Here is a 26,085-nt window from a genome sequence, read left to right as displayed (position 1 = left end):
CCTTGATTATAAAAGAATAATGATTAATATGTGGAATTAATCAACGTTTTGTTTGTACTTATTTCATAAAGTGAACCTAAATTGTTACTGCAGGCATAGCGAGCAACAATAATATTTGTATAGTGATTGCGGTAGATGTTCTCGCAAGATTCCAACGGCTGTATGCATTTTTTGTTAACGTTTGTTTACCTACGCGGGAAATAAGTCCTGAGCATAGATGGCTTATTTTACTTATTATTTTTTTTTTACTTTGTGATTGTGTTTCGTTGAATTATTGTTGTCTTTTGGTTTTCATTTCGTTATACCAACCCAACATTTGCTGATGCTGCCCAAATCATTAACATGGCTCTGGAGGAATATTTTTGCCACATGGCTCTGGAGGAATATTTCCCCAAGGTAAAAAATGTTGTTGTCATTGCTGAACCTTGGCACTTACAGTAATCGGTAAACGAGTTTTACGTAACCTAGGTCAAGGTAGACGCATCACGTACCTAGGCAAAACATAGTTTTGAATTAATGCAGTGTGTGGCAACATTCAGTCAACGTCATGAATTAATTGTATCTAAAAAGCGGCTGTCAGGTATTCATTCATTACAGTGCAGGCGAATATAAACTTACCTCTCAGATGTATCAGAGCATTTTTATACCAAGTTAAAGTAGCTAACAGGTAAGTCATTTAGCAGTTTAGCTCTGTAAAACAATACAGTTACTTTTGGACCCTGTATTTATTTGTATGTACTACTGCCTGCTACTTTAGCCACTGGTCTGACTGCAGCGGCCAGTAAGAATTCATGCAGACCAGTAAATTTCAGAATGTGTGAATTAAGTGGTTCGAGATGGCATGTACTGTAGATTATTTTTTTCGAAAAACTTTCCTAAAACATTTTGAGTGCTGCTTTCTTGCCACCTAACAAAGAAAAACAACATCACATTCTCCCAAACAAGCCAAAAAATCAGGAGACTGTCTTCAACAATTGGCACTGTATGTTGGATGATGTCAATTTAAGGCTCATGGGAAGTAAGGTGGTCTTTATATATATATATATATATATACTGACATGTATTGTTCTTGGTCAGCACAATGTGACAATCCCAAGTTCACAATCCCAAAACCATTTTAGATAGAGTAAAGATCCCCAGATTCCGAATAATTTTAATTTTGAATTGTATTTAATCGTTGTGATGTGTTGTTTGGGCTTAATATAAATTTCCACTGTTTGCCCATTCAGTCCACAGCGAGATTCCATTAAAGGGATAACAACTATTCGTATGATATCTATATGTCACAATAAGTACATTGTAAACAACTCATAAAAATATAATAAATTCTATTTTACCACTAAAACGGCATTTAACGCAATTATTCTGGAATTTGTGCTTGCCATCACATCACGTGACCTCCATCTGTTATACTCTCTTAAGAGAATATTACAACAAAAAAAAAGACATTATAGAAAAAAACAGGGACTTAGTTAGAATATGTCAGAATGGATTCAGTAACCATAAGTGAGTATGGGAGAATTGTCCTTTGACTCAGAAAAATCCATTTTTGGGCCAAAATGAACAGTTGTTATCCCTTTAAGTCTACGTAATGTAAAGATGTCTGTACAGCTCATTTAGGCTGCCACGAGTAATATGTAACAAGCCGCATATTCCTGATGCTTGAGCAAAGGGGCATCAGGCACTGCCAACCCGCACGCCACCAGCGCTGGCATGGCAAATTAACACGCAACACGAACATAAAATCGTCAAGCGTGGAGAAAGCCTCATGAGATCATCCACCAGCGGTGGTGTGACAGGCAGAGATAAATGCATAGAAGTAATAATGAGGAATGACTCCATGGTCTGTCCTAACAATCTGTTCTATGATTTAGCTTAAATGTGTAATTCATTTTGGAAAAAGGGCAACTGATACAAAAACATGTACCAGTAGTTGAGGGGAACTGTCTTATCATCTGTTTAACTACACGGTAACTGAAAATTATATATAATTGTTGCATCTGTCGCATTCAGCGTCTTTTTTTTCTTTTTGCTTCGTTGTGGAATCAGATAAAAACAAGATGTTAAGAATGCGTTTTATGTCTGCTAAAGTAAAACATATCTACCTATTTCCAGAATCTTTAAATTGCATTTAAAATTAATTTTCAGATTCTTTGATTTTATTTTAAGGAAAAGATACTCCACCATCTTTTATAAGAAAACAAAATGACAACAGCGCGCCCTCTAATCGAGCAGGATATTGAGGGACATCCTGGACATTACAATAACCAGGCGGTACTGAAAGTTATTCAAGAAAAGATTATGGAGGATAAAGACAGGGTAATTATGGTATTTGAGAATCAAGATTCTTAGCATGGCATTGACATAATATCGTGGTCTAAGACTTGTTTTAGTACGCAAGCAGAGTTTGTGTTATGAACGTCGCTGTTGAAAGCTCTATAGGCCTATATAAGAATGTGCTGGGCCAAAAGCTTTTTGAAACAACTATTTTCTGGGCAGCGTGAACACAAACAGAATCAAATTATCTTACTGTATATTTTTCATTGCCTTTATTGTAGTGGTTAAAAGAATTGTTTCGTAAAACCTCCTTTACACTAGAAAACTATCTTTGTTCGACCATGAAACTGGCCAGGTCGCCGTTGGAGGCTCAAAGGGGGGCACAGTGATCGCTAAGAGGTGAACAGGATTTTTAGGCGTTGCCGTTGCAAGGTTTTAAACATGCTTAAACAATTGCACAAAGGTCACGGTGGAGGTTGGTAGCTTCAAGGTCGCTCAAGAGAAGTAGAAAGGAAGCACTAGCGTCGCTTTTGTTGCAGAATGGATACTCATTGGTAGGCCAGTGGTCGGAGCGTAATAGCTGTTACTTTTCACTCACAACCATGGCCGTGCTAGAGTATTTTTTCAACAGAGGTAAGAAATCTAAGCGTTAAAGCTACTTGTATCCTCATAACAGCCTCCAATTGTTACTTGGTTTCAAAATGCTTGAACCAGCCAGTTCTCAAAGGAAATTATGATACCAATATTATGCTGTTTTTCAAAATTCAGTTCTTGTCGCCGTTTTCTGCAGAGTTTGCCAGTTCTAAACGGATTTGAAAATTTGTGTTGTGTCAGCACCAAGTTCTTGGCTTCCTTGGCGCCTGTCCACTCTTCTTAAAAGGACAACAATGACCATCTGGCTTATCTGGCGTATTGTCAGTGCATGCATGCAGATCTTGTATTACAATAGTTTGCAAAAAAGGTTTAATACTAATTATTTAATTTCTGGAGATGTTCAGACCGGTTAGAACTGATGAAAAAAGACCCAGAACATATTCAAGCACTCCAGGTCGCCCAAACAACATTCATCAGGAGGCAGAAAGATTGTAAAATGGTTGCCACTGATCGCCATTGGTTGCCTGAGATGGTACAGAGAATGCAATGAGGGCGTTTAATGGTTGCTCAAACATCGCTCAAGGATAGCCTGCATCGTCTGTAATCGCATTGGATGTTGTAGGTTGTACAGAGGACGCACAGCAGGGGAGGCAGACAAGTCGCTCAGTGGACGCACATGTTGCTCGTTTGTCTACAAGTAATATCCAGATTTAGTCGTTCAAAGGAGGCACAAGTATCGCAGGGAACACGGTTTACACAGAGACACGATTTTCTAGCTTTAGCCAATATTGATCGTCCAGGTCACATTTTTGGTCGTAGAAGGGACATACAAAGGTCGCTTTTCATTGGTTTAAGAGACTAATGTAATCGAGTTTGTGTCCATAAGTATAAAGCCTGGAACTTCCAGAGCTTCGGCGAGATAGTCATGTGATTAATGCTTGTTGATAAAGTGTCGAAACGGTATTTACCATAAATGAAATATCGTTTATTCTTAAACGGTTTACCTTTTTATCACCTGACTATGTTCTTCCAGCAAGGCCTGGAACATGCACGGATCTGGAAGTTTTAATGCATGCGTTGCAAACAACTTAATTTTAATCATCGTCGAAATAGGTGCTCCTAATACATTTATCTATCTCCTATATATATTTAAGTCGTCGATATTGACTTTACTCCGATTAGCATGGCATGCCTTTAAAGGAACTGAACTTTTCTTTTTTTTTTTAATTAAAAATGAAAGTCGTTTTGCAGCTTAGACAGTTTGTAATGGGAATGAATGCAAATGTATGCGTACAATGTAGGCTTAAACAAAAACAGTGTACACATTTTTTTCTTTGGTCACACTGAGGTTGTTGCCAAATCTATAAAGTTAACCTAACATACCGTTATTAGACGCTATAAAATTTATTGCAGCGTCCTTTCTATATTGTCAATTTGGATGACATCGTTAACAAGCACAAGCGCTGGGTGGAACTGATGCCTCGTGTTAAACCCTTCTACGCCGTGAAATGTAATAACTCTGAACCAGTCGTGAAGACCATTGCGGCACTCGGGGCGGGTTTTGACTGCGCCAGCAACGCTGAATTCCAGCAGGTTCTACACCATGGCGTGGGAACAGATCGGATTATATATGCCCATCCCTGCAAGGATCCCCAAGACATCAAACGTGCCTCAGAAGAAGGAGTCGACCTTATGACCTTTGACAACGAGTATGAGTTAGTCAAGATAAAGAGTCTCTTTCCTGGCACGAGGCTTGTGTTGCGAATTTGCCCACAAGTACACAAGGGTGAATATGACTACGGCGAGATGTATGGTTGCGCCGCCGACCAATGCAAAGAACTTCTCGAGAAAGCAAAAGAAATGACACTGGCGGTCGTAGGTGTCAGGTATTCAACAATCGATCGTTACTAAATTTGAATAGTTTTAACTTAACACATCTTGCACTTTTGCAGTTTAACGCATTTGGAAACATATACCTCACTTAATAGTGTTGTTTGTAAATTGTTTTTGTACCTCGATCTTTTTTTTCAGTTTTTGAATATTATTTTTCTTTTTTTATTTTTCAAATTCTCCTGTTATTTGGTTGATACGTGCAATTTTGAATATAAATCATATTAAAATGAATAACAATTCCGTGAAATTCAACAGTATTTTGTTTGGTATAGTGTGACATTTCAGAGTGTTACACAAAAGTAATATTTTCCTTAGTTTTCATATTGGTGGAGTCTGCTTCGATTCCATGGCCTACCAAAACACCATACGCTTGTGCCGTGAGATCTTTGATGAAGCCAAAGCCATTGGCTACAACTTCAGCTTACTGGACATCGGTGGAGGGTTCCCCGGTCATGCAGTCAAAGGCAAACCAACATTTGCTGATGTTGCCAAAGACATAAACACGGCTCTGGACGAATATTTCCCCAAGGAAGAAAATGTTGTTGTCATTGCTGAACCTGGAACATACTACGTTCAGTCGGCCTTCACCTTGGCACTTAGAGTTATCGGTAAACGAGTTCAACGCTCGGGACCTTCGGCCAAGGTGCGCTCTCTTAACTTTTCTTAACTTTTGTAGAATATTTATGGTATTTTTTAACTTTTGATTTTCAGTGTATCAGTCTTTCCGTCACGCATTTTTGAAACTATTTTCATGCTGGTTTCTTTTTTCCTGTCACTTTAAGGACTCTGAACAGTCATACGTGTACTACCTCAGTGACGGAATTCATGGGTCGTTCTTTTTCACAATGCCATCATTGGTCGAAAGGCTTAATGTAGAGTTTTACGTTTTAAAGGTACGTATAGAGGATACAGGATCTACCCCGCAAGATGAGCGTGAACATGACGCCTCAGTCTTCGTGGTTTTGGTATGCTTACTAGAAAAATAACTGACTGAATAAATATTTTTGGCAAAAGCCCACTTAAATGTTGTTGGCAAAAGTTTACTTAAGGACGTGTTTTCATGTCATTTCAGTTTCAGCACTCCTTTTACATTGCAACGTTTTATATATTTCGTCTTTGCTGTGTATAGGTAAAGAAACCACATTTTTGTGATATTGTAGGAAAAAGACAAAATGCCGGTCTATCAATGCACATTGTGGGGTCCAACACTCAATCCTCCTGATCGCCTGGCACAGAACATCCAACTGCCCGAGCTGGACATCGGAGACTGGTTGTACGTGCCTAACATGGGGGCATACACTACTGTGCTTGCAACCTCCTTTAACGGGATTGCTCGACCGGAATTATTCTACCTTGCGTCTGATGAAATCGAAGCCGAACTTGGTGTCTAGGGCAAACAGTTTAGGTGTATGTATGTATGTATTTGCATAGAAGAGATATCAATTACTAGAACAAAATCAACGAAAAAGTGAGCTCAACTCTGCGTTCGTGCAGATCAACAGATCAGGAAAGATTGAAAACTCGTTAACATGACACCATTATCTCTAACAGAGTATTTAGGACAATCTTTAATATAGGTAATATTGAGTAAAGTTATAGTAAACCAGTTACATGTATTACTTGGAACAATTGTTTTGAAACATTTCATTAAGTGCATGACTGACTATATAAGCTTGTTTCATTGTTAAATATACTTTGCAAAATCAAACATGGATTGGAGGTTAACTCAACATTAAAATTAAACCTTGATTCAATGTACATTGAACCGTTATGGGCTTGAATGGAGAGGGCTTGGTTACTGCATGAATAAAACAGATTTCACCCAGAAAATTTCTTTATTACTTAATTAAGTAATACTTCATCTTAGATGGGATTTTAAAATCATTGTCAACTGTGTAGTCATTGGCATTTATCTGTAGTAGTCCCCCACCTGATACGAATAAAAGCGTTTAGAAAAGCTCTTTCCTTCAATATGTGATGTGGCCAAACAATTTTTACGGTGCATGAAGATAAACAGTTAAAGAATATCCACAATAAAATTCGGCAACCGAGAGAAGCGCCAACATATAGATAATTGCGATAGTATTTATGTCAAAATATCAAAATGAATAGCCCCGCCGTTCGAGCCTTTTAACCAATCAAAGCAACGGAAAGGGGGTCACGTCACCTTCCCACCAGGCCATGCCATGTAAACAAAGCAGCATGGTTGGCTGTAGTGAAGAGTCTGAGGAGGGAGACGCGAAATCTTCGCCAAATTCTCATCTTTCGTGTTGCATGCACATAGTAGAAGGTAGCTAATTAAGAGACTCTAGATACTATCACACGTTTTCGCTGGGAAACTTTTAGAGTCGCAGCGAAACAATGGCTGAAATTTGGCAGCAGAGAAGCCGCTGCTGTTCAGTGGATCCGTACGGATTTAGATAGAGGATTCGACGATTTGGAAGCCAAACCACGATGTCACTACTCTTGCTACAGAAAGCTAACTAACAAGAAGGGGTTATCTCAGGCGGCAAAGAAGTATGAGAAAGCTGAGAAACAAGGCAGTCTTGCTGAAGAAGGTATGTCAACATATTGTAATTTGTTTTTAAGTCAGCCCCGATCGTGTGATGTTTACATCGTACGTGGCTGATGTTACATGACAATATGTGACTGATAAAAGTGATATGAAAGAAAGAAAAAAAAGAAAATGATAAAAACAAGTTTATTAGTGTTATTATTATTTTATTTGTAAATACTTAGAGGTTTTAAGATTTGAAACAACTCATTCTCTGTTGAATAAGATAGTAAAAGACCCCATTTCCAGAGATTAGATCGATCTACTTTAGGGGTTCACGCTAAACAGCTGTCAGTGGGGTGGACACGAAAGTTAATTACCCCCTTACAGCTTGTAGTAGGCGGGACGGACATTTAAGCCAGGTTATCTGACAGTAATCTAGTGAGACTCCCCACGGGGACAGATCAATCTAAAAGCTCTGGGAATACAGTCTAAGCTAGCTGGATGTTCTTGCCATGATTAACATCTCATTATTAGTTCATCCATTTTAGCATTGCATTTACACAAAATAATGTAAGGCTTCACACAACAAGATATACAAACAAATATTGTGGTGGGATTTTATGAGACAGAGGCTTAAGTATCATGGTAGAATATTTTATGTTATTTGTGGAGTGGTCCTCCCCCCCAATACATTGCTGCACATGTGCAACCATTAGTGAATATAAATGTGTATAGGCTAAGCCCAACTTCAATGAGAATGTATTTTAGGGATTATCTATTGTATCTTGTGAGCCAGAAAAAGTAGGATAGCTTTTCACAGAACAAGCTGCAATGTGATTAATTTAATTAGGACTGTTAGGAATAATCCTTGTAACTTTCCCTTATGAATAGAATCAGTAAAGGTATACATAAATAGTATCAATAAAGAATTACGTTGACAAACAGTATCAATAAAGGAATAATGATAATGAGTAGGGTGACTGGTAGATGTAGTTCAGTTAAAGAGAAGAGGCACTTTTATTCAAGGCATCTTATATTAATCTGGGCAGCAGAATTCTAGTGGGCTCCCTATTAATTATTAGATCTTTAAGCTTGATTAATTTGTCTTTGTTGCAACAAATATTAAACAGTGGGTCTCATTTGCCTGTAGTTTGTTACAGCTTAGTTCCTCATAAAAGGAACATGCTGAGCCACTAATACATTGAATCCTATACCTACCCTATGCCCTTTGAATCATGAGGATATATGTAATTATACTTGTCAATATCACTTGGTGTCAATCATTTGATAAACTCACATGCTACTGTCTTATCTTATTTCATTATTATTTATTTATTTTATAGTGAAATCATAGTGATTGTATATACATATATATATATATTTATCCAACTTAATTTAAGGTTGTTTCTGTAGTAGTCAGTATCTGCACATTATAATTCACTAATATATATGGTATGAAAAGTAAAATGTTATTTTGCTTCTTTTACAGAACCATCAACCAGTTGTACTCTTCCCAAAATACAAGGTCCATCTCCCAAGAAATTGAGATCAGTCTCAGGGTTTGGTATATCAAAGTCACCAGTGCTGCCAGCTATCTGCATTATTTGTAAAAAAAAAAAAGTTGTGGTCGCCTAATTTTTGCAAGTGTTTTGATATTTAATGGGGACACACTCATTTTGATGTAATTTTAACATTCATAATATTTTTTTATTGTTTTGTATGTCCTTAATTTGTTTGAGATTGAGCTATTTAATTCCTGCCAGAATAGTTTTTCGATTTTTATGTTAAATATTTCTACAAGGTTTTCTATTTGATATAATTTCTTTGGTGGGTTGTTATCTTCGGATAGATTCTGTCCTTGTGTTTCCCTTTGTATCTTGCTCAAGATTGTGCACCTGATTTACAGTTCTATTATCTACTGGTAGTTGTTTCAGTCTAAGACTAATCTTTAGACAGGTTTAGTTATAGTTGAAATAATAGGGTAACTGCCGAGCTCAGCTCTAAAAATGGTATTGCTAGCCTGCTTTCTTAGACCTACAATCCATTTGCAAAACTTTAAGTGTACCTGTTCAAATGGCATTTTATTAATCTTTTTTTCTGATATGCACAGGAAATGTATAAAGTTATAATTTCACAGTTGAAATAATTAAGTTGGAAAAAATATATTATATATATCATAAAAGCCTTGTTAAATGTGAGCTATTATTTCTTTTAATATGCTGTTGTTACTAGACAATGCTGCAATTAATTGCAAAAATCAAACTTCTTTAAAAATAGTACCTTTGCAATTTTAAGATAAACTTGAACATAAAAACCTCAATTATTCTACCTAATGAAGCACTTAGATGTTTTTGAAATAATTTTTTGAGCACTTGCCAGCTTCATAAACAGACAGCCCTCATGATACCTAGTTTGTAACTCTACACATGGATTTATACTATTTATCAGTGTAAAATATTGAGTCAAATAATTTTCAGTGATTATATGCGCTTTAATTCAATGTAACATTACTGAACATACATGTAAGTGATTATATGATCACTATATAGGGTAATAGTGTGACCTGTGTGCGATTGTAGTAGAAGTGGTACAGTGCAGTCTACGGGCTATATACTACATACCTTCTTGCTGTGAATTCACGTCAACATTTAGCCAATTATATAAATACACGTATTCTCCAACTATTTAAATCTTTCTCTCAATATTGACATCGATTTTAAAATCCTAGGACGTATTTTTTTATTTAAACAACGCATGGGAATCATCTATTAAATGTGCAAGCTTCGCATGAAAATTCATTGTTTACATCGATCAGATGTAGGTCAAGTTATCACGTGACCCCTTTCCGTTGCTTTGATTGGTTTAAAGGGTAGAACGGCAGCACTTGGAACTACTCGGATGTCCCCGCACTCGACAGTCGAGGATTGCCGATTGGAACGGCAGGGCTATTCATTTTGATGTTTCAGCATAAATACTATCGCAATTATCTATATGTTGGCGCATCCTACGGTTGCCGAATTTATTGTGGGTATTTTTTAACTGTTTATCTTACATGCACCGTGAAAATTGTCTGGCCACTGAAGCTTTTCACACAATGAAACGATAGACCAGTGTAGGCAAGGGACTATAGTCATTGATATACATTACATGTAGCAGTAACTCATGCGTGTCCTCTCCATCTCCTTCTTGATCGGGTTCTGATATTACTTATATATACCAGTAATTTCCATCGCACCCAGAGCAGATTTGCCTCTGTCAGTTTCTCACAAAGGCTGCATATATCTACAGTTTGCATGCACAATTTAAAATTATCATGCAAGTTGATTGTTTTTATAGTGCAATAACGCTCTGAGAGCCTTGTTATCAACTATTTCAAGGTCACACCTTCCTGGTGACTTTACAGCAGAAATGAAAACATATTAAAGTTATTTTATTTATAATTTTCGTGCATATATCGAATTTTGAAAAAATTGCTATATTTAACATATTATGTTTTACGGTGTGGCGTAAACGGTCGTCACCCCGAATTTTATCAATTATAAATGGAAAGGGAAGACGAAATGATATGAATAGTTATTGGTAAACACGATCTTTTCCGCAGAAACAATTAGCATAAGCAAATCTTTTCGTTGCCCAAATTCTTAAATACACAGATCTACTATTCATTGAAAACGCACGTTTAGTGAAAAAATTCACTATTCCCAGTCTTCCCCGATAGATGGCATGCATTAGCGGGGTCAGTCCGCCACGATCAGGAGCATCCAAATGCCACCGTATTAAAACATAATCGGGTTCTAAAGCGTATCAAATGGCACCGTTCGCCCTCTAAAATACCAAAATTTTGGGAGACAAGGGGGGGGGTGGAGGCCGGCTTCACATCCGTGGACCCCCCTCCCTCCTTCAAATAATCCTGGATCCAAGAATGGGTTAAAATATTTGGAATGCACTCGGAATTTTTTAGAATGTTCTTCGAATTTCCAGGAACGCACAAAGAATTCCGACGGCGTTCTTGCTCATTTCGCCTCTAGTGTAACGGGGATATTACAGAGCACCCATCACCTCAAAACTTTCAATTTGTCTTTCTTTCTTTTTACTTTTAATTTTCATTTTCTTATGTTTTAGAATTCTCTTACTTTTTGTCACTCAATGTCTAGAATGTCAGTCCACAGTCGATAAAATAACCTGGTTCATTGTATTTGTAGGTCTCTAACAGATATCTCCACCCACAGACATACTTCTTTTAGGAAGTGGTTCAAGGTGTGGTGCCTGTCCACATTAATGAGACATTGTAAATCCTGTAAGGTTCAATTTTAGGTTCACAGATCGAGAAGAAGTGAGCAACAAGAGTCGTGGATTTCCAAACAGCTTTATTCCCACTGCCTTAGTTCTCCCTCTACCCACCATCTGTTCTATTTACATCTGCCTTAATGTCTAATTTAAATATGACCTTATAATAAATCTTTCTAGTCTAGGCGAAGGCGCCGCGACATCCTAGGGGCGTGGGACATGCTAAGGGGCGCCACCGCGTCCCTTACACATGATACCCAAGAGTATCTTGTTTAGAAAAGATTTTTTCAAAGGGCAGACGGATTTCATCCTGTCGCGTTAAATCTTTGCACATTCAAAAAGCATAAGTTAATGACATGGTTGGTGAAATAGTTTCTATGGTGTATTGTTAAATCTTAAAGTTTTTAGCTATAAATAGAACATGTTTTCTTGCACACTGAAGAACTGATTTATTTGCATGGTTTGGATTTTGACCCGGCTATTGTCAGCTCGTGCTTTATTTCCACAGATCAACTGCACTGCCTCTTTATTTCAATTTGAATCCAGGCTTAAGTTTCGTCACTTACGTCCCCCCTTTTTCGTAGAAGTTTAGTTAATCATGTATTTTTAGCCACAAGATGGATGTTTATCAGAAAACGACCTCAAACATCCGAGTCACGCTTCACTTTAAAGGAAGCGTAGAGAATGTGTCACCCGCATACCCGGTAATAAGGTGTGGTGGCTGTCCACCACACGAAGACGCATGATACCCAAGGGTATAATAATAATAATAATTATAATAATAATAATAATAAGCTTCTTATATGTCGCCTTACATGCTACCTCAAGGCGCCTTACAATAATGGATAATTTAACTAAAATCATTAAAATGACTTCAATATTTTAATCTAAAACACTCATTGGAAACCATTTAAAATTAACACTACTAAAAACTCAATCTTATTAAAATATATTTAAAAATCTAAAAGCAATAGACAGATTTAAAAATGTAGGTCTTTAGAAGGGATTTAAAACTGTCAAAGTCTTCTGCTGTTTTAATAAAATGTGGTAAGGTATTCCACACTTTGGGGGTGTATCTTGTTTAGGGAAGAAGGTTTTTTCAAAGGGGGGCGGGGTTTCATCCTATCGCGTTTAATCCTTACACATTCAAAAGACGTAAGTTACGTATACACATAGTCATTCTATATGCTTTGAACGAATAGATACTGAGTTGATTTTTTTTTTCAAATCAGAGGCGGATCACGATATGTTTCCTGACAGTCTTCCAAATTATCTTTGTTGAACGATTATTCATTTTTGTCTGTCATCCGACAGAAAAATATTAGATACCCGTCAATGTAAACTTGAAGACCCAGAAGACGATCTCAATCCGCCCCTGCAAATTGTCACGGTCTGGATTAACTGACGTTTTTGACTCTCGTCCTTTATGACGTGGTAGGTGAAATAGTTTCTATGCCTGATATTGGTTTACAGTTAAACCTTTAAATAGAACGCGTTTTCTTCCACACTAAAGAACTGATTTATTTGCATGATTTGGTCTTTGACCCAGCTATTGTCAGCTTTATTTCCACAGAACTGCTCTGCCTCTTTATTTCAATTTGAAGTCAGGGTTAAGTTTCGTCACTTACGTCAATAAGTATAAATAAATAAATTAATAAACTGCGTCGCATTCCCTGTAGAGGCTGACAGCATCCTTACCCGGTATCCATGTTGATCCCTTCATTCATCAGTCTAAGGCAGTGCATGATATTGTCGGGTGTATTAAAATACCGCCACAAAAATTTCAGTGTGTTTATTAAAGGTATATTCCACTACGGTGATATTGAAAGCTTTAAGACGCCCTCGGTCTCTTCTACACTTCATCATATCAATTTTTTTCGCAAATTAAAAAGAGAGATGTGTACAGAACGGCTTATATTTGTAGATCTTAAACAGATATCCCAGCCTCAGGTATTTTCTTCAACACGGCTCTGGTATGTTCGCCAAAACTGCGAGGTTCGCTTAATACATTGTTGGTGTATTTTAAAGTCGTCCGCAAAAAATATTTATAAAAGTGGGGCATCAAACATCCGAAGCATGCCTCACTAAAGAAAATGTAGGGAATATGCCACCCAAAAGGAATGGGTTAAAATGTAGTGGTGGTTCACGTTACAGAGACACATGATACTCAGTGGTATGTAGTTTAGGGTAGGGGCTTTTTTTTTTAAATATTTTTATTTGTTTTGAATTTCTTGAGGGAACATGGTGATTATAAAAAAGTGGAGGAAAATGTTTTTCGGGAGGACAAACAAAGACGTGAGACGCACGATTATGCAGAAATGGTCATGACCAAGTTGTCTTCATTTATTCTAAATTCAACTTCGCTATAGTTGCTTTTAAACGAAACTGATAAATTAAAGTCATATATTACGATTGATTTAAAAAGTCGACTGCAAAACATAATGATGAATTTCGAGTACAATTCAATTTTCTTACTACGGTCTGATCAAGACGACGATCTGAGCTGATCACAACGCATCCAACGCACGCGCCTAGGCTAAAGCATTCTTGTTATGACGGCGGCGATTTGCAGTTTCAAACGTATATGAACCATCTCTTTCTTTTTTGTACATATACAAGGGTGCCAATACTCTAATCTCTCTCTACTGATCACGCGCTCGCCTATTTTTCTAGCATCTTTTATGTGATCCAAGAACTGCAATATTGTCTTATTATTCTATATTATCAGTCGAAATGTTTTCATTTATAGTAGATCCACATATTTGATCTACCTGTTGACTGTTTCGTCTGTTCACTCTGACAGACTTGGTTACAACAAAATTACCTGGTCAGGTAAAGGTGAACAGATAATTACCTCAATCTTGATGATAAATTGTTGTCCAGACCCCAGGGTGGGTTTGAGAATATGAGTGTCCTGAAAAGTAATTACTTAACTATTAAAGAACGAAAATAGAACCAAATACTGTACAATCATGCATCAAGTTCAAATATGACGAATATCACATTAATTTCCTTTTTCCTTCTAGCCCTGTCACACCCTTCCTGTCAAACAAAATCGGCAATAAATGAAGTGGAACGAGTCATGAAGAAGAAGAAACAGGATCAACTGAAGCAATAGCGCTGGGGGCAGGCTTTCTTTTGACTATTTTCGACCTAATCCTGTATGAAAAAAAAGACATATGTACACTACATGTATACGACTTAAGTTATTAATTGGAATAATTCTAATGACTATGACGAGAATGAAATAAACTTTTCACGAGATGGCCCCAACGCTAGAATTTTCTACATATATTATACGTATGCACGTAACAGACTGAATACAGGAATGAGCATTTTTCAAGGGATTAAGTCCCACAAAAGAATGTACAGTGGATTCGTTGTCATCTCTTTCAGACAGTACACTCAAAATAATATGTGAACCAAGTAACCAAATGTCTTCAGGCCCGTAGCCAGGGGGGGTTCGGGGGGTTCGAAAGAACCACCCTTTTTGCTGGGAAAAGGTCCACTCTGGTAAAATTTGACCTATAACGCCCTGTATAACCCGCCTAAACGCCCTGTATAACCCGTCAGCGACTGTATTCGCTCTGGGTAAAAGGGCATTATGATATTATTATACCACGGGGTGGGCGAGAAAACCAGCCTTTGAAAAAAATTACACAGGGTGTCCAAGATTCGGTGCTTTGGTTCCTGATTATAGCGGTCAGGTCTTATACAATGTTCTAATTCTTTTTTTATAAATGTCTTCCTGTGACTAACAGAATCAACAAGAGGAAGTCGTTATTTTCTATTGTTCTAGATCTTATAAAAATGCAGCTATCCTGTCCTATCCATATCGGACTCGTTGGGCTTCGATTCTTGTTGGTTCTTAAAACGCCGTCCCTTTTAGCAAGGCGGCTGGTTTATCGTATTTTCCTCGAAGTTGGAAAAGTCAAATGCACTTACATGGAAGTCAAAGTGAGTATTTGTGTATTTGTTCTTATAAATTGTTCAGTTTAAAATAATGGAGATATCAAGACAGGTAACTGTGAATGCTCCAATAGCCCAGCAAGTAAAGCCCTGCATAAATACAGAATACTTGTGATCGGCGGCGTTATCTTAAAATTTTTGAAATGCACATGTTGTTCCCTTGAAAATCTTTTACTTAACGAATTTTCTAGGGTAAACGTTATTTTTGGGACAATTAAGTCCTTACCCAAAATTTAAATGATTTTCTTTCAAATTCTGCCATCACTTCGAGCTCAGTTTTCACACTGACTCCCGTACCCCGCGGCAATTTAAAACTGGCATGGCGAGTCACAGGCGACGATGTTCGTCAGAAGTCGTCGGAGTAAATTTGAATAATTTTTGCGTCATTAATTCATGACATATAAATCTGTAAAGATATGATCAAAAAGTATTGCTCTCCCTCAAACAAGGCGTATTTCAAATAACTCTCTATATTAATCACGAACAGTTTAACAAATATTTTGACTTTTAAATCAAGAAGTGGTTTATGTTATGTTGCTTGACGTTGAATGAGTGTTTGTCACTTTATGTAGACGGGAAATATGACTTTAAGTATTGAAATAAGATCAAATAAGTTTATTAAGTTGTATTTGATATATATATATATATATATATATATATATATATATATATAAACGTTGAATATCAATCATGAATACATTTACAAACACCTTGACCACTGAATCTTAAAGTCGGACCATTTTCACATTTTGCTTTTACAGGGATTGTACCTCTTTGCCGTACTAGTTGTCGCAGTAGCCATAGCGTCACCCATGCGACGACACACGCACAGAGGTGAATGTGGAATTTTGGGCGCATACAAAAAGGAGGGTGGATTTTATGTGCCAATAAATCCTAGAGACAATCTTGCCAACACCACGGAGACATACTGCCCATGGTATATGATCTATGATGAAAAACCTGGCAGGTATGTTTACTATCTCTCGATCGATCTCATTCTCAATCTCTCTCTCTCTCTCTCTCTCACACACACACACACGCACACACATACTTGTCTATGTGTACCAACCGAGGACATCAGCACAACACCATACAACCGAGGACATCTTATTCCTTGGTTAAATCAAAATAAAAACATTCAATTTAGGGTAAAATCTATTTGAGTATGAATGTTATAAATTAATTTTTTATAAAAACTAATTTTTTGCTGACAAGAATTTTACATTCTAACCGAGGACACACACGGACACACACACGGACAGACACTACACATTACAACAGAGGACATGCATGCATCTACATGTAATAATGATTGTACTTTTAATGCAAAGCAAATTTTATATAGCGTTACTTTGCAGCAATTCACATTTTTATGAAATTCTTTCATATTTAAGGTAAATTCCAAAATAACACCAGAGGTGATGATTAAATGAACAGTTATACAATATTTAATGCTGGGCTTTGCCACTTTTTTAGAATTGAAGATTATGAGATAAAACATCAATTAATTTAGGAAAAGAAAGGATACTGATGAAATAAAATAAAAGACCAAAGAAATTCGTTTTCAAACATTTTATTTTCATAATGCTTATTTTCTATTTAGCACTCTTTTATTATCATGAATTTTGTATTTTGATAACACAAAGTGTCGTCCATTGGATACAGACTTGAACAGTACACAATCTTACAATTGAGGACATCATGCCAGCAGCACCCAAAATTGTGCTTTCTTCCAATTTGATGCAATATTATATAATGCTTAACAGCATAATGGTCATCAATTTTTTATAATAAAATATTAGTATCATGAATATTCAGAAAATGTGACTAGCAAAGGTTTTCAGGTTCATGGAACTCCAAAGTCATACTTTGAAAATGCTAAATGTATACAAGAGAGCACTGTACTGAAATGGGTTTCTTTCCATTTTTAACTTTTTTACATAAAATAATACAGTTTACTGCCATTTCACATGATCAACTAAGAAAATTGTTGAGATGGCAAAAATATCAATATAACAAGTTTAAATGTCCAATTTCCTCCATTCCGAACATTGTGAATGATTGAATCTGACAAACTACAATGATACGAGTTCATTTCCATTTTGGCACTTTTTTTACATAATACAAGATAACAGGTTTACCACCATTTTTATATAATCAACTAGCAATATTGTCAAGACGCAGAAATTGTCAAACAACCCATTTTACATATCTAGTAAATTCAATAATGAGACTGTTTACATGCCTGACAATCAAATCTGAGGAAAACCACTTATATACAAATAAAAGCTGAAGTCCCTCAAAACTCAACCAATCAATCTTATTTTTAAATTTGATTTGTATATAGATAACATTGATCACTCTTGTGAGTTTAATGACAACAGGCCTATCGGTTCTCCCTGAAATGTGCTTACAGTGTTACTAATATGCTTTTACTAATAATCATCAGTTCTGTGAGTTTCATGAAAACAGGCTTTAAGTTATTGGTTCTCCCTGAAATGTGCTTACAGTGTTACATATATGCTGAAAAAAAAAAAAAATAAAAAAAAACAGCATAACATTTGAAAGAAAAGGGCCTGGTCATGCTGATTTTCAATCTTGATCATTCTTTTTAATTTACTAATAATCATCAGTTCTCTGAGTTTCATGAAAACAGGCTTATTGGTTCTCCTTGAAATATGTTAACAGTGTTGCATGTACACTGAAAAAAAGGAGAAAAAATGCAAAACTTTTGAAAATAATCACCCCATTTCCTCCATTTTGAGACACTGTATTACACAGTACATGATAACATGTTTACCGTCATATTTATATAATCAACTAGCAATGTTGTAAAGATGCAGACAATTTCAGAGAAACACTAACATATTTACATATCTAGTTAATTCAATAACGAAACTGTCAACATGCCTGACAATCAAATCTGAGGAAAACCACTTATATACAAATAAAAGCTGAAGTCCCTCAGAACTCAACCAATCTATCTTATTTTTAAATTTGATTTGTATATAGATAACATTGATCACTCTTGTGAGTTTAATGACAACAGGCCTATCGGTTCTCCCAGAAATGTGCTTACAGTGTTACTTATATGCTGAAAAAAAAACAGCATAACATTTGAAAGAAAAGGGCCTGGTCATGCTGATTTTCAATCTTGACCATTCTTTTACTCATAATAATCAGTTCTGTGAGTTTCATGAAAACAGGCTTTAAGTTATTGGTTCTTCCTGAAATGTGCTTACAGTGTTACTTATATGCTTAAAAAAACAGCATAACATTTGAAAGAAAAGGGCCTGGTAATGCTGATTTTCAATGTTGACCATTCTTTTACTAATAATCATCAGTTCTGTGAGTTTCATGAAAACAGGCTTATTGGTTCTCCTTGAAATGTGCTTACAGTGTTACATATATGCTGAAAAAAACCAGCATAACATTTGAAAGAAAAGGGCCTGGTCATGCTGATTTTCAATCTTGATCATTCTTTTTAATTTACTAATAATCATCAGTTCTCTGAGTTTCATGAAAACAGGCCTATTGGTTCTCCTTGAAGTGTGTTTACAGTGTTGCATGTACACTGAAAAAAGGAGAAAAAAAATGCAAAACTTTTGAAAATAATCACCCCATTTCCTCCATTTTGAGACACTGTATTACACAGTACATGATAACATGTTTACCGTCATATTTATTTTATCAACTAGCAATGTTGTAAGGATGCAGAAAATTTCAGACAAACACTAACATATTTACATATCTAGTTAGTTCAATAACGAAACTGTCAACATGCCTGACAATCAAATCTGAGGAAAACCACTTATATACAAATAAAAGCTTAAGTCCCTCAAAACTCAACCAATCAATCTTATTTTTAAACTTGATTTGTATATAGATAACATTGATCACTCTTGTGAGTTTAATGACAACAGGCCTATCGGTTCTCCCGGAAATGTGCTTACAGTGTTACTAATATGCTTTTACTAATAATCATCAGTTCTGTGAGTTTCATGAAAACAGGCTTTAAGTTATTGGTTCTCCCTGAAATGTGCTTACAGTGTTACTTATATGATGAAAAAAAAACAGCATAAAATTTGAAAGAAAAGGGCCTGGTCATGCTGATTTTCAATCTTGACCATTCTTTTACTCATAATAATCAGTTCTGTGAGTTTCATGAAAACAGGCTTTAAGTTATTGGTTCTTCCTGAAATGTGTTTACAGTGTTACTTATATGCTTAAAAAAAACAGCATAACATTTGAAAGAAAAGGGCCTGGTCATGCTGATTTTCAATCTTGACCATTCTTTTACTAATAATCATCAGTTTTGTGAGTTTCATGAAAACAGGCTTATTGGTTCTCCTTGAAATGTGCTTACAGTGTTACATATATGCTGAAAAAAAACCAGCATAACATTTGAAAGAAAAGGGCCTGGTCATGCTGATTTTCAATCTTGACCATTCTTTTACTAACAATCATCAGTTCTGTGAGTTTCATGAAAACAGGCTTATTGGTTCTCCTTGAAATGTGCTTACAGTGTTACATATATGCTTAAAAAAAACCAGCATAACATTTGAAAGAAAAGGGCCTGGTCATGCTGATTTTCAATCTTGATCATTCTTTTTAATTTACTAATAATCATCAGTTCTGTGAGTTTCATGAAAACAGGCCTATTGGTTCTCCTTGAAGTGTGTTTACAGTGTTGCATGTACACTGAAAAAAGGAGAAAAAAATGCAAAACTTTTGAAAATAATCACCCCATTTCCTCCATTTTGAGACACTGTAATACACAGTACATGATAACATGTTTACCGTCATATTTATATAATCAACTAGCAATGTTGTAAAGATGCAGAAAATTTCAGACAAACACTAACATATTTACATATCTAGTTAGTTCAATAACGAAACTGTCAACATGCCTGAAAATCAAATCTGAGGAAAACCACTTATATACAAATAAAAGCTGAAGTCCCTCAAAACTCAACCAATCAATCTTATTTTTAAACTTGATTTGTATATAGATAACATTGATTACTCCTGTGAGTTTCATGAAAACAGGCTTATTGGTTCTCCCTGAAATGTGCTTACAGTGTTACTTATATGCTGAAAAAAAAAACAGCATAACATTTGAAAGAAAAGGGCCTGGTCATGCTGATTTTCAATCTTGACCATTCTTTTACTTATAATAATCAGTTCTGTGAGTTTCATGAAAAGAGGCCTATTGGTTCTCCTTGAAATGTGTTTACAGTGTTGCATGTACAATGAAAAAAGGAGAAAAAATGCAAAACTTTTGAAAATAATCACCCAATTGCCTCCATTTTGAGACACTGTATTACACAGTACATGATAACATGTTTACCGTCATATTTATATAATCAACTAGCAATGTTGTAAAGATGCAGAAAATTTCAGACAAACACTAACATATTTACATATCTAGTTAATTCAATAACGAAACTGTCAACATGCCTGACAATCAAATCTGAGGAAAACCACTTATATACAAATAAAAGCTGAAGTCCCTCAGAACTCAACCAATCAATCCTATTTTCAAACTTGATTTGTATATTGGTAACACTGATCACTCCTGTGAGTTTAATGACAACAGGCCTATCGGTTCTCCCTGAAATGTGCTTACAGTGTTACTTATATGCTGAAAATGGCAGAAAAAAAAACAGCATAACTTTTGACAAAAAATGGCCCAGATATGCCGATTTTTGATCTTGACAACCCTTTTACTAATAATCATCAGTTCTGTGAGTTTCATGACAATAGACCTATTGCTTCTCCTTGAACTGTGTTTACAGTGTTGCATGTATGCTGAAAAAAGCAAAAACAACAGCAAATTTTCTGAAAAAAAAAAGCAGCCCATTATGAAGATTTTCAAACTTGACCTGCGTTTAACTAATATTCATCAGTTCTGTGAGTTTCATGAAAATAGACCTATCGGTTCTCTTTAAAATGTTGCATCGCATATAATATTATGCTGAGAAAAGGGAAAAACAGCAACTTTGTAAAATTGGCCAGATCACACTGATTACGTTGATTGCAATTTATATAGCATTCCTTCTGGGAGAGATCGATCCATAGTTAGTACGATAGGATCTGGGAACGGTCCCTTAATCGTTTTTGCCGTGTGCATATCCGAACTGTAGGCCTATATATCAGGACGCGTAATTGTCGGGGCGTCTTTTTTTTTCTTTTTTTATTTCACAAAGCGGTTCTTGCAAATGCGGTGTTTATGAATATGTGTGCTCTGTGTTAGCGACATGGACCGACAGGGGCCCATTCAAAATATAATTTCACTTCAGTTGTTAGATTTAGTATTTATTCTAGCAGCCAGGTGTATAACAAACAGGTCAGATCTACAGGTGAAAAGAAGTGACTGTAGTTCGCAGAGCCATTATGTAATAATAAATGTTTCATAATGTCATAGCCTTCTTCAAACTGTCAGGGGTAGATTAATTCATAGTTAGCTAAGGGGCCCTTTACACTGGACGGCGTCCTTTCTGCGTCCTGTAGTACGGATCCATTTGAGAGTACAAAATTATAATACTTAACTTTCTGACAACTGGCCAATCACCAAATATTCATTTTTTTTCAACCAACGCAATGCTTGTACCTCCTTTCTACGACCACAGTGATGCCAGTTTCTTGGTCGCACAAAGGACGCCGCCCCAGTGTAAAGGGGGTTTACGGACGATCCATTTACCCTTTTCATTTACTCTGAAGTATCGAATAAAAGAACTGATGGAATAAAAGTACTGGGTGTAAAAAACCTTTGCACCACTCCCCCCCCAAAGAAAAAAATGAAATAAATAAATAAAAGTAAAGAAGAAGAAGAGAAAGAAAAAAGCTAGCTATTGATCATTGTAAAAAAAAATAAAATTCACCAGGTAAAATTCACTCAGTATTATAATTTATCTTAAAAACGGGATATCTAATTTATTAAAAAATATATATATATACAGTATATATATATATATATATTTGCCATGAGTTAAATTTCATAATCGTCAGGGGCCGAAGACCCAGATATGTCGCACCTAAGCCGCCTCCGAGAGCCATACCGAGACGTTATTCATAGTAAATTTATTCTCAGATATAAGGTTCGTTTTGCATACCTGTAAACTCCTAAGGGTTTATCTTACATAGAAATGTGATTTAACATCGTTTAAATCATAAATCGGCATGAAATAATTGACGTTTGAAAACAGGCACAACTTCTTTGCTGCACTTGAAATGACCTCCTTAGCTATAAATATGATCCTATCACCTTGTGACATTGCATCATTCGATCGATGTACATGAGTAGTTGTCACTGTTGAAGGGAAAGCACGTCTATTTATTGGAACTGAAATCAGGTGACGCATGTACTATTGTGTTCAGAGAGCGACTTCCGCTTGACCTACTTTCCAGTGCTGTTGGTAGAACAGTCGGTAATGAGTTGAGATCTCAATTTTCTTCTCATTATACTTCAATTTAAGAAAATAAAAAGCGTGACTTGTACTTGTGTAATTTCCCACCGGTACAATATGTATTTAATAAACATACCGGGTGGAAGATTTTTGAAAAATTAATAAGCGTACTGGGTGAAAATGGAGCGTACCGGCGGGAAGAAATTTGGAAAATTAATTAACGTACCGGTACGTTTATTTGATACTTCAGAGTAATTCTTGCACCCTCAAAAGATTGTCGGTCCTAAGATCTACCGAGTGAGCCACAAATTCAGACAGTTCTTCTTTATTTAAACCACTCCAAGTCAGTTGTACTAATAAAGAAGCGTGCCGTAATATGTACAGTGCGATGATAGTTATGTAGTTACGTAACGGCCTAGGAGAGCTTAATTTGATAAAAAAAGACCTTTAGTTTAAAAATATGAACTTACTGAATATATAGACATCTGAGATATAACATTAGTTTCAGTTTAGTCTGCCCTTTACAGCACAACCGAGGACGCGGAATTTGGTTCGCCCTTTACAGCACAACCGAGGACGCGTGTGTATAGCCCGATTTCAGACAAAAAGTTGGACAGTATTTCTGATACACTCGTGGCGGGAATTTGGCCCGCGCTATACAGCATAACCGAGGACTGGCTCAGAATAGCGTCAAATTTCACCACCTAACTTGAAATGGGCCCCTTTATGCATTCCACTGCTTATGTCAACCGAGGACGTCCTCGGTTGGAGGTGTGTCCTCGGTTAGTGGGTTTCGGGCGGGTGTGTGTCCTCGGTTAGAATGCGTGCACAAGAGCACACACACACACACACACACACACACTGTCTGTCTGTACATACATGTACGTACATACCTGACCCCCCCTCTTCGACTTTGAAAAAAATCACACCAATGGGGGGGGGGGGGGTCGGCGTCTTATTTGCGAAAACACACTCAAATAATAATCATGTATCCACCCCTGTACATACATACATACATACATATATATATATATTCTCTGTTGTACTACTTTCAATATCTTTGCAATATGACTTATTAGGCTAATTGCTTTAAATTCAATGTCGGACTTTCTTCGGAAGAGTTATAAAATTTGAGTTCTTCATTTCTGTTGGACTTATATAGGTAATTCGCATTGGCACTACACTGTAACTCCACGGGGACTCTCGCTGAGTGCAATCAGGGATTCTTGCTGAATGCAATTAGATCAACAGATTAACGCTCCTCTCGTTTTCAACGTACTCGAGTACTTACCCGCTTCTCTGTATTCTGCTCAACGCCAGGGGAAGTGTTAATCTCTCAATTTGATTGCATTCAGCAAAAATCCCTGTGATGTGAGTTCGAACTACCAAGTTCATTGTGAACACACCCTTTGCCTTATTTTCAAACATAGAACTTGAAAATCACAACATAGTGAATTCTAGAAATGATATTCAAACAATATTGTATTCCCTGTAGTTCTATACTCATCAATAATTAAAAACCTAGGTCTTGAATCCAACATAATCCTTTTGGCCACAGCCTAAAATATATAAGCATTGCCTTCAATAATTGTTGACACGTGTGTTTGAATTTATACAGGCAACCCGAAATTCTACCGAGGGCACGTTGTCTATCTGGATACCCGCTTGACAAACGCAACAGTTGCCAGTACGTTAAATACAAGGTCCGAGTAGACAGCAAGTGGGAGAGAATAGAAGCGGGCTGCGCTTTGGCGCCCTCTCGGTAGACGTAATGACGGATGTCCAGGCGGTAAAGGCCAAAGTTGTAGGTCACCTGGAATCTGAGTTTGTGGAACAAGCAGCAGCAATATTCTGGAATCCGAAGATCGTGTGAAAAAAAGGAACAACTACAACAACGACTGAATGTAATGAGTGTGTTTCTCTAGCATTTAAAAATTGAAAAAACTGCATATGATATCGCCTGGTATTTACCTTACAAATTCCGCCTTATGGCGCCAACTTTACGAGGCATAATTCATTTATTAATCATATTTTGAATTTGTATAATTTTTTGATGGTATCTTTAATTTATCTAATGTCAATTTTAACAACGCACTTTTTTATCATGCATTTATTTGAAATGATTTTAATATCTTAGTTTATATACTATTATAATATTAATAATAACATTTATGATATTAACAAATACTTATTCATATATTTACTACAAAAGTATATATATATTTTTCTATACTTTCTTTTATTTTAAAGACGCTTTGATATTTTTGTGGCCGTGATAATTAATAAACATTATAGTATTGCTAAATTACATGAAACGAAGCCGTCAATATGATATTCAGTGATTCATTATTATTTTGAAACTGTAGGCCTATAACATTTTTAGCTTTATTATTTATTTAATAACACATTTCTACCTTTTCTTACACGTTTTCGATATGTTTTACTCTATTTTTGTGTTTTATAGACCTCTACACAATTCTATGTATTGGTGTTTGGTTTACATTTCAGTATTAATAAATCTAAAATTGCGAGACTTATGTTCAGTTATTTCATATTTTCTTTAAAATCAAATCTTTAGATATTAGTTAAAATGCACAAAGGGCATTCTTGATACATTGTAAATGTACAGATTTGCTGGTTTGCCTGGTTGCCATAATAATATGACTTTCAAATTTCATACGTTGCCAAGGGACCCCGATCTCTATATCAAGCGCAGTAGATGAGAATGACAGAAGGCGGTGTCTGTGTGTGTGTGTGTGTGTGTGTGCGTGTGTGTGTGTGTGGGGGGGGGGGGGGAGTGATTGAAGGCTGATTTTGTAATTCGAATAATTTTCAAAAGAATGAGTATGTTATCCGGTAGGATTCGAAACGAACTTTTGAAGTCATCACTTTGCAAAAGAGCTCAAGTTGAGACCGAAACGTGAATTAGCCGTTTGGTATATATAAAAAGTAAGATTTTAACAAAATTAAAAACAAATCTTTTGACTGACAATATCAAATACATGTACTTCCCACGCGTGCACAAATCCGTCAAAGAAACCCTGATATACATGGATTTAGAAACCCTTTCCCGCAACAACACCTTTCTACTGCAATCAGAATTTTTATGCCTGAATTCCGGTTAAAAAAACTGGAAATCAAGTATGGTGCTACAATATA

General features: G+C 36.2%; 2 protein-coding genes across 5 annotated transcripts; both read left to right on the top strand.

The window, feature by feature from the left end:
- The first annotated feature begins 258 nt into the window (after positions 1-258).
- Positions 259-6,594, top strand: LOC106159577 (ornithine decarboxylase). 4 transcript variants are annotated; one of them, XM_087016371.1, is made up of 7 exons: positions 259-396; positions 603-667; positions 2,170-2,319; positions 4,285-4,757; positions 5,080-5,407; positions 5,547-5,657; positions 5,925-6,594. In XM_087016371.1, exons 3-7 carry the CDS (start codon positions 2,206-2,208, stop codon positions 6,153-6,155), a joined length of 1,257 nt encoding a protein of 418 aa, XP_086872497.1. In that variant the 5' UTR covers positions 259-396; positions 603-667; positions 2,170-2,205; the 3' UTR covers positions 6,156-6,594. The 4 variants fall into 4 exon arrangements, with proteins under 4 accessions (XP_086872497.1, XP_086872496.1, XP_086872498.1 ...); XM_087016370.1 differs by having other exon boundaries at positions 260-396; positions 598-667; XM_087016372.1 differs by lacking the exon at positions 603-667 and having other exon boundaries at positions 279-396.
- Positions 6,595-14,293: 7,699 nt separating this feature from the next.
- On the top strand, positions 14,294-25,450 carry LOC147761105 (uncharacterized). The gene is made up of 3 exons (XM_087015719.1): positions 14,294-15,505; positions 16,279-16,484; positions 24,545-25,450. The coding sequence occupies exons 1-3, from the start codon at positions 15,359-15,361 to the stop codon at positions 24,690-24,692; spliced, it is 501 nt and encodes a 166-aa protein (XP_086871845.1). The 5' UTR covers positions 14,294-15,358; the 3' UTR covers positions 24,693-25,450.
- Positions 25,451-26,085: the final 635 nt, after the last annotated feature.

Source organism: Lingula anatina, chromosome 6, assembly GCF_051362555.1.
Source record: "Lingula anatina isolate TDL-2025a chromosome 6, LinAna3.0, whole genome shotgun sequence".
Classification (NCBI taxonomy): domain Eukaryota; kingdom Metazoa; phylum Brachiopoda; class Lingulata; order Lingulida; family Lingulidae; genus Lingula; species Lingula anatina.
Note: the sequence above shows the minus strand (reverse complement) of the source record. Positions and strands in the feature narration are given on the sequence as shown.

What these genes read in the sequence shown, in the direction of transcription:
- LOC106159577 (XM_087016371.1), top strand. Translation starts at nt 2,206, where the DNA reads ATGACAACAGCGCGCCCTCTAATCGAGCAGGATATTGAGGGACATCCT. An exon ending in CTGGCGGTCGTAGGTGTCAG is followed by an intron (nt 4,758 to 5,079) that starts GTATTCAACAAT and finishes TATTTTCCTTAG; the next exon opens with TTTTCATATTGGTGGAGTCT. An exon ending in GCTCGGGACCTTCGGCCAAG is followed by an intron (nt 5,408 to 5,546) that starts GTGCGCTCTCTT and finishes TGTCACTTTAAG; the next exon opens with GACTCTGAACAGTCATACGT.
- LOC147761105 (XM_087015719.1), top strand. Translation starts at nt 15,359, where the DNA reads ATGCAGCTATCCTGTCCTATCCATATCGGACTCGTTGGGCTTCGATTC. An exon ending in GCACTTACATGGAAGTCAAA is followed by an intron (nt 15,506 to 16,278) that starts GTGAGTATTTGT and finishes TTGCTTTTACAG; the next exon opens with GGATTGTACCTCTTTGCCGT. An exon ending in TATGATGAAAAACCTGGCAG is followed by an intron (nt 16,485 to 24,544) that starts GTATGTTTACTA and finishes GAATTTATACAG; the next exon opens with GCAACCCGAAATTCTACCGA.